Raw genomic sequence first — 13,118 nt, forward strand, 5'->3', positions numbered from 1 at the left:
GCCAGCATAGCGCGTGATGATCCGTGACAACACGGAATGAGCGCCCGTACAGGTATGGACGAAACTTGGCGACTGCCCATACAAGGGTGAGGCACTCGCGCTCCGTGATGTAATAGTTGCGCTCGGCTGGAGATAGCAGTCAACTTGCGTAGGCTATAACATGGTCGTGTCCCCGTTGTTGCTGCAATAGCACAGCTCCTATGCCGTGTCCACTGGCGTCCGTGTGAACCTTGGTTGGGGCTAATGGATCAAAGTGAGCCAAGATTGGTGGCGTTGTAAGCAGTATCGTAAGTTGCGAAAACGGTGACGCTTGGTCATGGCCCTAGATAAACGAGGCGTCTTTCCTCAAGAGGTCTGTGAGGGGACGTGCAATGGTCGCTAAGTCCTTAAGAAAGCGTCTGAAATATGAGCATAACCCCACAAAACTGCGGACATCCTTTGTGGTCCTCGGAACGGGAAAGTTCGCGACTGCGCGAATTTTCTCTGGGTCTGGACTCACGCCTTGGGAATCGACAAGGTGACCGAGCACGGAAATTTGACAACGAGCGAAGTGGCACTTGGAGGCGTTAAGCTGGAATCCGGCTCGACGAAAAACGTCCAGAATAGCTGACAAACGATTAAGATGCGAGTCAAATGTGGGCGAAAAGACAATAACGTCGTCAAGGTAACACAAGCAGGTGGACCATTTCAACCCTTGAAGCAATGAGTCCATCATTCTTTCAAATGTGGCTGGTGCATTGCAGAGACCAAAGGGCATCACCTTCTGATAAATACCATCAGGAGTGATCAATGCGGTCTTCTCGCGGTCCATCTCGTCGACGGCTATCTGCCAGTAACCTGACCGAAGGTGAATAGTTGAAAAATAAGTGGCACCGGACAGGCAGTCGAGGACGTCGTCGATGCGAGGTAATGGATAAACGTATTTTTTGGTAATTTTGTTAAGGTGAAAGTAATCGACACAAAAGTGCCATGTTCCATCTTTCTTTTTAAGAAGGACGACTGGAGAAGCCCAGGGGCTGCATGAAGGCTCGATAATGTTTTCGCAAGCATTTTGCCGACCTCATGTTGAAATATTGCACGCTCCGACGCAGACACATGGTAGGGGTGTCGGTGAATAGGAGTTGCATGGCCAGTATTTATGCGATGGGTGACAATGGTCGTTTGGCCTAAAGAGTTGCTGGCAAAGTCGAAAATGCTACGATAGCCCTCAAGAATGTGGTAAAGCGCTGCAGCTTGCTCAGACGTGAGGTCCGATGACACCATTCGCTCGATGTCGGCGCCCCAAGACGTGATGGAGTGGAACCACTGACTGAGCTGCAGCAATCGTCAACTCTGAAGGGCTCGACATGGTCATCTTGGAGAGCGGTAATTTTGGCCAGGGAGATACCCTGTGGCAGAACTTGGGTGGTGCGTGAAAAATTGACCAGTGGAAGGAAGGTGTGGTTTCTCGTAATCGTCAGAATCATATGCGGCACAGCAACCCCATGCGTAAGCATCACGGCAGGAATCGGGGCCACCATGTAATCACCATCAGGTACTGGCGGCGTGGAGGATAAGTCGGCATGTGTAACAGAGTTAGGAGGGAGGCGCGTGAAATCAATGCAGCAGAGGCTGGTTTGCGGTGGGCTAGGCAGGTCGGAAAAGAGGGGAGAATCGAGATGGAGAGAGCCAGCTGAACAGTCTATGAGGGCAGAGTGCGTGGCTAGAAAATCCATACCGAGAATGAGTTCATGAGGGCAATGTTCGATAACGGCGAAAAAAACGACAGTGCTTCTCTCTCCAATAAACACTCGCGCAGAGCACATGCCAAGAATTGCGGCAGTTCCTTCATCGGCGACTCGTACAGCTTGGTTGAGGGCAGGCGTGACAACTTTTCTAAATCGGCGGCGAAGGTTAGCACTCATAATGGACACATGCGCGCCAGTATCTATCAATGCACTGACACGAACATTGTCGACAGTAACGTCCAAAAGGTTCCGGTTCGTTGTTAACGTTAACCGAGGATTTCTTACGAAGGTCGTCAACGCAGCTCCACCTCCAGATGCTGCACGGCCTAGTTTTCCGATCGGAGGTGCTGCGAATAGGTCGGGGAGGCCGCACGGCGTTGTGGGGGCGACCGGGACTGACGACGAGCAGGGGACGGTTACCGGTCGTAGCGAGGTCTGCTCAGAGGTGCTGCAGGAGCGGAAAATGTGGTCGGCGTTGATAGAGAAAGTGGTGGGGACGACTGGCGAACAGAAGTGGCGTGATACTGAGGTGCATAATGGGACGGTGGAGCCCAGCGGCTGCGGCAGTGACGAGCGATATGATCAATGCGTCGACAGTTAAAACATATGGGCCTGTCATTAAGAGTACGCCATTCGGACGGGTTGCGTTGTATGCGAGGAGCAGAAGGGGTACGAAAAGAAGGCTCAGCAGAGTATACGGTAGGAACAGGATGTAGGCTGACATTCGATAGGTCTTGATGAACGACCGCTTGTATTAAAGAGATCGTGGTCAGGGAAGGCGCAGGCGTCGGTAATGGCGTGGCTACCGGTTGTGCAGCCTCGACTTCTCGACGAATGATGCGTGTGAGGTTGTCACATCGAGGGGCCTGGTGGAAGGCTTCGTCACACGAAGAAGTGGCCGCTGTGTTCGGAAGGCGCACGATGCTATGGGCTACGCGGCGGTGTTTAGCTTGTTCGAGACGTCGGCATTCTTTAAGGATTGTGTCGATGCTGGAGACGTTGTTAATACCAGCAAGTTGAAAGCATCGTAAGCAATGCCTTTTCAGACGTGGTTAACCTTTTCGTCTTCCGACATGCACTGGTCGGCCTTGGAACAAAGGGCCAAGACGTCAAGAATGTAGGAGACGTACGATTCGGTAGAAGACTGGGCCCGTAAGGCAAGTGTCTTCTTCGCAGCGAGCCGACGACCAGATAAATCACCAAACAGGTCACGTATCTTTTCTTTGAAGAGATCCCAGCTCGTTATGTCGGCTTCGTGGCTTTCAAACCATGTTCGGGGAGTGCCGTCTAGGTAGAAAAGCACGTTGGCGAGCATGAGCGTGGGATCCCAGCGGTGAGTAGCACTGACGCGCTCGTAACAGTTCAGCCAAGTGTCAAGATCGATCGTACCACCACCGGAGAAAGTGCCGGGATCCCGGAGGGGCGGGAGTGTGACGTAGGTGGTGGCTTGGACTGATGAGGGCTGCGTAGAGGAAGTACCAGCAGTCGAACCAGTCGAAAGGTCGCCGATGGTGCGACCGCTGCGCGTCTCCATCGAGGTACGGGGGTCGTCCACCTCCACCAATAATGTTACGAGAAACTTGTTTAATGATCTATTTACAGTTCACAGAACTCGAAGAGCAAGATGGCGCCAGACCAGCATCAAACGAAAACTCACTCCGTCCTCCTCTTTCATGCAGCCGTGTTTAGCGGCTGTTATGTATCTATATTCTTATAAGCTGAGTCCTTTCTCGAAAGCGTTCTTTCTAACTTTGTCACTGCTATAGAAGGAGTTGGTGAGGAACGCAAAGTGGTGCTTCCGAGTTGTGTTAAAAAGAATGAGACAGTGCAAGAGGCCGAATGGTATAGGATGTTTCGCTGCTTAAGCCTGAATCGTTTGCTGTTGAGTTTTGCTTCGTGCAATTGATGTGTACAGTCACCTCATTTCTCCTTCATGGCGATGAAAAGCATCAATCATTGGTGATTTAGATATAGTATTCCCGCCACAGTCTCAATATTTTTCAGTGAACGGCTTTCTACAGGCATGCGCCACACTTTAAAACCGCTTTGTTGATCGAGCATGTAAATGTTTCGCACAATCACATATAAGGATATCCGATGAGTAACGCTAATTTGCCGACTAGGTTCCTCGTGTTCGCCTTTGCCAGCCCTTCTCGTATTCGATGACTTGGGTGCAGAGCATAGATGTTTCAATTCCTCCATGGTCTCTTAGTTCCATTTTATCAAGGGGATATACTAGAACTTCGGCATCAGATTTACTGCAGCTATGCATGTCGCATAGGACCAGTATATAAGTTGAACGCGAACTACTACAGCGAAAAATCGAGCGCCTCCACCGAGTGGTGACCTCCACGTCTGCTCTTACACTGCCAGTGATCATTCTTTCATGATCCACAACGGCTGCCGTCGTGAAGCAGGGAGAGGTCATGTTCTTTCTCGACGCGGATTTTGTGGGCGCCCTGCAGGCACGCACCTCCGCAATTCTGACAAATTAACGCTTTTGCGTTAAAAATAATACAACATTCTTTTGATAGTCTATAATGACAAAGTGAATGGCAGTACAGTTCGTTAGGAATAAATTGTCGGGGATGTTTGCCAGAAACATGTCTGGTTTAGGAATCATGAATGCTACGCCACGAACAAAACAAAAGCCAAAGCGTTGTACAGCATAGAGAGGATGCTTACCTGAGCTGCTCTGACTTAAACCCGTGGGTGTGTTTCCTGTCGTGGCCTGCACAAATAAGTGGGTCGACACGGTTATTTTTACTGTCACCCTGGTTGTCGTCGCATCAGCTCACTGAATGACGGGCCACGAATGAACATCAACAATGAAGATAGCTGGCCCAGTATATGTATAACAGTAGCTGCAGCAGGCCCTGTTGAATAAGCGAGCTACTATGCCGAAATTCTACAAAGAAAACAGCCTTGTATGTGAAACCAAGGACCACAGTTCTTATGAAAACGTCTTCTTTAATTCAAGAAATGGCGATTCTTCTGAAAGTTGAAGCACGCACGCACATGCAGGCATACCGCTGTTACATGTATGACGCACACAACTTCATGACGTACGTCTATTAGGTTTGCGGACATCCGAAGCTCATTTTAAAGCGACTAGCCTCTATCGGGTAAATAGGTATCTAAACCCATGAACCACACTTTTTTCAGTGGTCTTAAGCCTGTTCCGAATGTGAGTAAAACTAGCCGATGGAGTTCCCGAAATGTACGCATCGTTCTTGTACAGAAAAAGTGTATACAGAACGATCTTTGAGGTTACTGCTGTTTGAATAGTGAACAGAAAACTCAATTTTTTAAAGCTTGCTGTGGCCGTCAGTCTTGAAAATAGCAAGCAGAATTAAATAAAGGGCTGGTATTCTCTCTCTCTCTTTCACTCTCTCTCTCTCTCACACACACGCACACACACACACACACACACACACGCACACGCATACACACGCGCGCGCGCACACGCACGCGCACACGCAAACGCACACGCAAACGCACACGCAAACGCACACACACACACAAATGCGCGCGCGCACGTTCAAAAACCGATGGACGAAAAAAGACCAGCCAACTCGACGCGTTTATTTCTTTTGTTCAGCACACCATATTTGTATAGTATGTTATGGTGGTGCGAGCTGTCAATTTTAGGCACAACATAACTTTCATATTTTATGAAAAACTATAGTAGCAGGTTTCCAATCGAGCATTTCTTAACAGCCTCAGTAACTTGCGCAGTTGTGTGCGTAATGAAAGAAGCTTTAAAATAATATTTTAATGATTGACCCCAGTTGGTTGAATCATATGAATGTTTTGAAAAGTGTCACCAGGATTGTGTGGCTAAAAAAAATCCGCTATAAGAGCACTGGCAAAAGCTACGCCGACAAGCATTTCGTCTTCGAAGCTTCTAAATAAACGACGCAAAGAAACGAACGTCGGTCATGTCAATATCGCTGACCTGCATTTAGTTGTGATGATGACACCGATACTGCTGGGGCGGAACCATGAGGAGGCGCATGGTTCGCCCACATTATCATGTTTGCTCGTGCACCAGTGTAATATCCTGATTGAAAAAAAAAGTACTGTCGTTCTACGTGGCATAGCCGAAATAAATGATGGGACGTTACACAGTGCACCGGACTCATGATCTGCTATTCCTTGATGGGCAGTTAAGAACAGGAGCGTTCTTGCACTTGGCGGACATCGATGTGCCACTCTAATGGCCGGAACCAGACTTGCGACATCATTCTCAGCAGCGCCACACCATCATAGCCTCTATCGGGTGTACCACATTTCGGTAATCTCTAGGTGCTCTAAGTTCGCACCTTAATTCTGTCACGTATTTGTTCTGTGGCAAAGAAATGCTTAAGCATGTGGAATTAGGCTTGAGGCTAGGAAATACTTCCATTTTTGCAGCCCTTAAGAGATCACAGCGCATGTCACAGTAGTGAGAAAGAAGGAAGGAAGAGTGAGAGTTTCAAGTGAGTGGAAAGGAGCGGTAATCTTTTCTTCATTAGTACACTCCACCGAGAGCCGGGTCAATATACCATTTTTCTCATTAAAAAAAAAAGAATGTATAGGTCCGGACAAACCAGTAACTGCCGTATTGTAGGCGGATACTTTGACGCTTGACCACTGCTGTGATAGAATTACGATTCTGAACTTCTTCAGAAATGCAGAGTGAAAGGGAGAGGAGAGAGCTGATGGAGTAAGCATTTTCCTCCGCTCGTATTTTGCTTTCGAACGGGAAGCATTTGTTTCCTTTGGCGGTACATGAGATTCTTCAATAAACATGTATTCGATCAGCTAGATAAACTTAGAGTGGTGGCTACTCATTTAGTTCAGCCACAAGTTGAATAATTAAGAAATTTAAATTGACATAATTTACTTACGAAACTGCCCAGGTTAGCTCTGATGGTATAGATAAACCATACCGGAATGTATGAAATCGCACATTTTATTCTGTCAATAAGGCTGTCTATGTGTACATTCGGAAGGGAACCAAGAGTATCCCTACATCGCCCCAATTTTGAGTGTATGACGCAGTAAAAAATACAATTAATACATCGACGGAGGAGACAAAGACGACGATGGCTTTCGCGTGCGACTCGTCTGAGGCGATTGAATTTGGGACCCGGCGAGTTTGTCGTGCTCAAGGTCCCTTCGAATTCGATGTACTTTTTTCTCTCGCATGGTTGATTGAGTGCAGAGGGACTAAACGTAATCCAATGCCACTCGGTGCGATGACCGACGTACGACGAATAGGAGGTAGGTGTGCGGCTAGAGCAAGAACTGCGACCTCCTTCATTCTCGGAAGCCGCAGGCATGTATACACAGCACGCACCCGTAGTGTTTTTGTCCCTCAAATTTACTAACACAAGTTATTCACTCTCACGATTCTATTGCATCTCTTTCCCTCACTTTGTGCCCGAAAAAGGAGTGAAATCTTCCTTTCAACATATCAGTTACCTAATTTTTCGCCATCCCCCCAATGTTTTTCTTGGGGAGGGGGAGAAAGAGTGCCGGGCTTCTTAGTTGATTGGATATTGGTTTAACTTACCCGATATTGTAACGATCTTTACAAAAAAGATCGGTTGAGTTACTTGTCGATGTCGTATGAACACAAGAAAGGTAAATCAATTGGAGTTAAACTTCAGAGTTGTTAGCGCCAAAAAAGAAAACACGATATTGATTGAGGCGCGACCTTTGTACTGGCTGACTCGATTAACTTGTAGGTGCGAATAGAGTTCGCGAAAAAAGGAAAAAAAAAGATCACATCCACTTGTTTGCAGCGTGAGGCTACGAGGAAAGCAGTGCTTGTTTTTCAGAAACAAAGCCTCGCATTTGAAGAAAAGTTTGCTCGATTTCAGGAGCAATTGGAATTCAACTTGATTCGATTCTCCATTTTCCTGACCAATAGAACGTTCTCGTGAACAAATCTCACATGCTGGAATGGTGTTTAGATGACACTGTAATCACGAAATGGGAACAAATTCGGAAAAAAATATTTACACATGTTGTCTCAGGAACGCCTTTCGTTTCGGCGCTCCCCAATTTCGCTATTGCCTCGTTTCATTTTTGAGCATGAATTTCTACCTAAAGGACATGGTTTCGCGAAACAAGATGTGTCGATGAGTGGCTTACACTTGCAATCGTGGGCTCTTCGGCCTTTTCCGAGCTTCCATCTTCGGGAGAAGCATCGTCGTCGCTTCTGAAAAAAAAAAGTAGTAGTTTATGCATGAGCTTTTGCCGTTCACTGTTTGCCTTGTACAATACGGGTCGCTATGGTGGCTGGGGATTACGGTGCTGAACTGCTGATCCAAAAGACACCGGCTCGATCCCAACCGTGGCGGTCGCATTTAGATACAGGTGAAATTGCATACCGTGTACTGTGTCAAAGTGGTCAAGATAATGTTGGGCCCTCCATTACGGCGTCTCTCAAAGTTGGGTCGCTTTGATATCCTAAACCCCATAAAACGACCAACCTATGGACCAACGTGCTCATTGTACAAAGTGGACTTGTTCTCATTTTCAATACTATAGGAACGGTAATAGAGCGATATCCACTGTAGTCTTTACGGTCTGCTCAGCTGACGGACATGCACTAAATTTCACTTCCATTATCTTTGAGCTTATTTGTACACTGCTGGTAAAAATGCATATGCAAATATTCGAATTTATTGTTTTAATGACTTTGTTATTTGTTGCGTTTAACAGGCTGCGACGGACGTGGAGTCCCCCCCCCCCCCTCCCCAGTTTTCTGCTTTGCCAGAATTCAGTGCATTAACATGTTCCGAGTATAGGACTGACAGTCCACACGCACAAGAAGATTAACCCCCGTATTCTAGAACCTCCATTCACTCAACGCTTCGCCTTCACTTAAGAAAGCCAATGGGAGCGCCATCTCTAGGTGCGACAAGTCGCTGCATGTCAGTGATAGTTCGCTGCGATCCTTGAGCAGCGCAGCGTCATTTTCACAGTGCTCAACTCTGTCAAGTGAAGGGTGAAAGTCGAGTCGAGGAGCATTTGTGAATACGGGGGTAAGTCTTGAGCTGGCTTCGCAATACAGCCCCAACGACTGAACGGAACGTGAGGGTGCTCTTGTCCTTATGCAGCCAAGCTGTCCGCGTGTCACGCGCATCTTAATGATGAACGATTATGACTAACTGTTGAATATAATGGATTTCTTCGATGGGTGCCTCAGCGGGGCGTGAAGTGCGAGTGCGGTGGACAGTAAAAGTGATGCTCGGCCAGAACCCTTTATTCACATCCAGTGTCATCCGTCAAAAAAAAAAAAAAAGCTGATTATTAGATTATTATTCCCCCCCCCCCCCCCATACACTGCTATAACATTGTGCATGGCGTAGAGTGGCGCTCCCGGTACAGGTACCGGCCGCAGCGGTGCTTGAAATTTCGGTGCACGTTTAGGTTACCCCACCTGGCTAAAATTAATCTAGAAAGCCTCACAACGAGGTGCCTTGTAATTAAGGTGTGGTTTCGACAGAAAAAAAATAAACACGAATTTATAGGTTTTACAGTGCAAGCACGCGCACTCAACTGGGCACGGGCCAGAATAGACAACTTCGGTCAGTGGGGAATCTAGCCTTCTATGTAGACCTCATACAAAATCTGCTGTCATCGAGTGGCTGCCGTGAGAATTTCTGCTATCTTGACGGCTAAGCGCGCTCCGGATGCGCACACATGGAGGGTACGCATCAACCTTTGGCGGCTTAAAGTAGCGGCATTGCCAACACATTTTCGTGTTCCAGGTTGATCAAATTGAAAAAAAAAATGGATGCCAAAAAAAAAAAAAGGTTTGCAGGTAACTAACCTGCTTGTGATTACATTCCCACGTGGCTATACGCGACGCGGCGATACTTCAGTTGCTCCGGCTGATGCTTACGACTATAACACCGTGTTTACATTCTTAATAGGTTCGGCATGTGACAGCATATGCACTCATCAAAGAACACTCTGTCGTGTCATGCCGCAAAAAGAGAGCTTTCACACCATGTGTTTGCAGTAACAGAGAACCGGTTTTGTGTGCGAGGTTCAAAGTTGCATGTGTAGCATTCAGGTATACTTGCATGCGCATGCCTGCGTTGCTCTGAACAACATTACTTTGTTTATTACATTGCGATAACAGTTATATGTTAGACAGGCAGCTCGTGTGTGTCATCGATTCTCAGCGAACGTATCGATTATGCTGGAGTGGGTTGTAGTAGTCTGTTTTTCATTGTGGAGTTTAACAAGATAAGGTTTGGTGGGATGCTTGGCGCGTTTGATTCGATATGCGCATTTTTCAAGTAGCCCCACTGTGGTGATCTAGTGGCTAAGGTACTCGGCTGCTGACCCGCAGGTTGCGGTATCGAATCCCGGAGGCGGAAATGCTGTAGGCCCGTGTGCTCAGATTTGGCTGCAGGTTAAGCAGGTTAAAGAACCTCAGGTGGTCGAAATCTCTGGAGCTCTCCACTACGGCGTCTTTTATAATCATATAGTCGTTTTGGGACGTTAAACCCCACATATCAATCAATCAATAAACAAAAGTTTCAAGTATTTCATGTGCTATCACTAAGGATCAATGCGGGGCACTGGGGATCTGCGAAGCAACTTCTGGTGGAGCGATGCCAAAACGGGGCTTGATCTCGAACCTTTGAGTCGGAAGGTGGGATGCTTTGCACGTGTGCAAAGCATCTCTATGCGCATTTTTCAAGCATTTCATGCGATATCGCTGAAGAGTTCAGAGGCGCAGCTAGAATGTCCCGACTCACCTTCCCTCTTATTTTTTAAAATTTATCCCAAGAAACGCACGTATCAGGTCCTCCCGAAAGCTGATCCGCTTTCGGAAAAATCCTGTATCCATCTTTGTGCTATGAAATATTAACAGAAACTGAAACTGAGAAATAAAATGCTGTTCTGGGAAATTACATTCGACCGTGGATGTGCCACCGTTACACGCTGAGGTGATATCGCAAGCGTTCAGTCGGTGACGCAAAAGTGCCTATCTGCATCAATTAGAATTTATGTTCAGCTTTCATGAGCACGAGTTGCGGAAGTTTTCTACATTTTAACAGCGTGGTTAGTTCATTCATAACATACATTGGTGATGACAGCGTCGACATATTTTTATTTCTCTAAAGTAAAAAAAGTAGGACAGTGTTTTATCTTCAGTATCTATTATCAGGTCGACGTAGGCTTCTTTTATGGAATACGCTTTGAAATGGGTCAACATCCCTTTACAGACATCGCCTTGCCTCTCAACAATCTTACACCATATATACGCATAATAATCAGAGGCTATAACTATAAGCTTGCACGAAGCTTTATTCTCAATGACGCCAGGCCTACATGTGACTCGGGAACAAACTCGTACCCTCATTTCATGAGGCAGTTCTTTATAGATAATAACTGTCATCGTATTAACTAGGAAATGCTGGCAACGGGTAGAGTCCCTTATACAATTTCCTGACATTTTCATGCCCCGACTGCCTGCTATCAAAGCAGAAGCTAGCAGGAATGTATAGAAGTGACAGCAATACGATTCGGGCACAAGCCTCCAACACAGCGCCGAATCGGTCAAACCTCCGACAGAGGGCAGCAATTTCACATAATGCCTATATTCAATACCTGGTACGTGAGCATCCACGGCTCTTTCGAATCAAAATTAAAATGATAGATATTCAAATAATCAAAGTTTAAGTAATCAACTGTTGAACTACTTTTGCACCCATATGCGGTAGTTTAAGCCAGAAATTTGTCAAGGCACAACCACATGAAATAAGTTTTGATCTAGCTCAAATTTTCATTTAGTCGCGGTCAAACGAACGTTACTGGTGCACTGTTATTTAAAAAAAAAAGCACCAATGCTTTGCATTGGAAATTTTCGGGACATCTATTCAAATGTGTCATCATCAAATTTAGATCCAAGGGGACATGACTGTCAAAGCCATCGACCAAAGTGTTGAATTGAAATGTATGCCGTAAAATAATTAGTAGCTAATTGGAAAGTGGAGGTGGATTGTTCCCCGTCTTCACCACGAAGCTTCGCAGTGGCCGCACCATTCAGTCTTCGGCCATGGCTACCAATGACAACAGCCCGTTACGGAGTGTGCAGTGGAAGTTGGAGGTACTGTAGTTAGACAGGACCTTAGCAAGCCGTCCCAAGAAACACAGAATCTCATTAAGAAGCGTCAAAGCATGAAAGCCTCTGGTGCAACAGACAAAAAAGAGTTGGTAGAGCTTTCGAAGTTGATTAATAAGCGTAAGGTATTCGATGTAAGAAGGTATAACATGAAGAAAATCGAACATTCTCTGAAGAACGGAGGAAGCGTCAAAGCAGTGAAGAGAAAACTTTGGATTGGCAAAAACCAGATGTAAGCACTAAGGGACAAAGAAGGCAAAATAACTACCAATATTAATAGGATAGGTAAAATAGCCGAGGAGTTTTACAGAGATCTGTACAGTAGCCGGAACAACCACGACCCTAATACTATAAGAACTAGCAGTAACCTAGATGATACACCACCAGTAATGAAAGAAGAAGTCAGAAAAGCCTTGGAGAGCATGCAAAGAATCAAAGCTGCTGGTGAGGATCAGGTAACATCAGATCAGTTGAAAGATGGAGGACAGATTGTGTTAGAAAAACTAGCGGCCCTGTTTACGAGGTGTCTCCTGACGGGAAGAGTACCAGAGTTTTGAAAGAACGCTAACATCATCTTAATACATGAGAAAAGAGATGACAAGGACTTGAATAATTACAGGCCGATGAGCTTGCTTTCCGTATATACAGGCTATTTGCAAAGGTAATTGCTAACAGAAATAAGACAACAAAGAATTAAATCAACCAAAGAAGCAAGCAAGATTTCGAACAGGCTACTCAACAATCGCCCACATTCATACTATCAATCAGGTAATACTGAAATGCTCACAATATGGCCAACCACTATACATAGCCTTCATAGCTTACGAGAAGTCATTTGACTCAGTAGAAATATCAGCAGTCATGCAGGCACTTTGAAATCAGGGCGTTGACGATGCATATATAAACATCCTGGAAGAAATCTACAGGGGATCAACTGCTACCATAGTGCTTCATAAAGAAAGCAACAGAATACCAATCAAGAAGGGTGTAAGGCAGGGGGACATTATCTCCCCACTGCTATTTACCGCATGCTTACAGGAGGTTTTCAGAAGCCTAGAATGGGAACAGTTAGGGATAAGAGTTAATGGAGAGTACCTTAGTAACCTGCGCTTCGCCGATTACCTTGCATTGCTCAGTAACTCAGGGGACGAATTGCAGCTCATGATTACAGAGTAAGACAAGGAGAGCAGAAAGGTGGGTCTTAAAATAATCTGCAGAAAACGAAAGTAAAGTACAACAACCTCGAAAGA

The 13,118-nt window shown here is 46.1% G+C and overlaps 1 protein-coding gene across 1 annotated transcript in view; it reads right to left on the reverse strand.

Moving 5' to 3' along the window:
* The window catches only part of LOC142775992 (uncharacterized), a 99,241-nt gene that overhangs the window by 37,241 nt on the left and 48,882 nt on the right, over positions 1-13,118 (reverse strand). The window contains exons 8-9 of the mRNA XM_075878675.1: positions 7,872-7,938; positions 4,413-4,458 (exon numbers count right to left, since the gene is read on the reverse strand). Of these exons, the coding sequence (XP_075734790.1) occupies positions 4,413-4,458; positions 7,872-7,938 (113 nt within the window). The remainder of the gene's footprint in view (positions 1-4,412; positions 4,459-7,871; positions 7,939-13,118) is intronic.

Source organism: Rhipicephalus microplus, chromosome X (genome assembly GCF_043290135.1).
Source record: "Rhipicephalus microplus isolate Deutch F79 chromosome X, USDA_Rmic, whole genome shotgun sequence".
NCBI classification, from domain to species: Eukaryota; Metazoa; Arthropoda; class Arachnida; order Ixodida; family Ixodidae; genus Rhipicephalus; species Rhipicephalus microplus.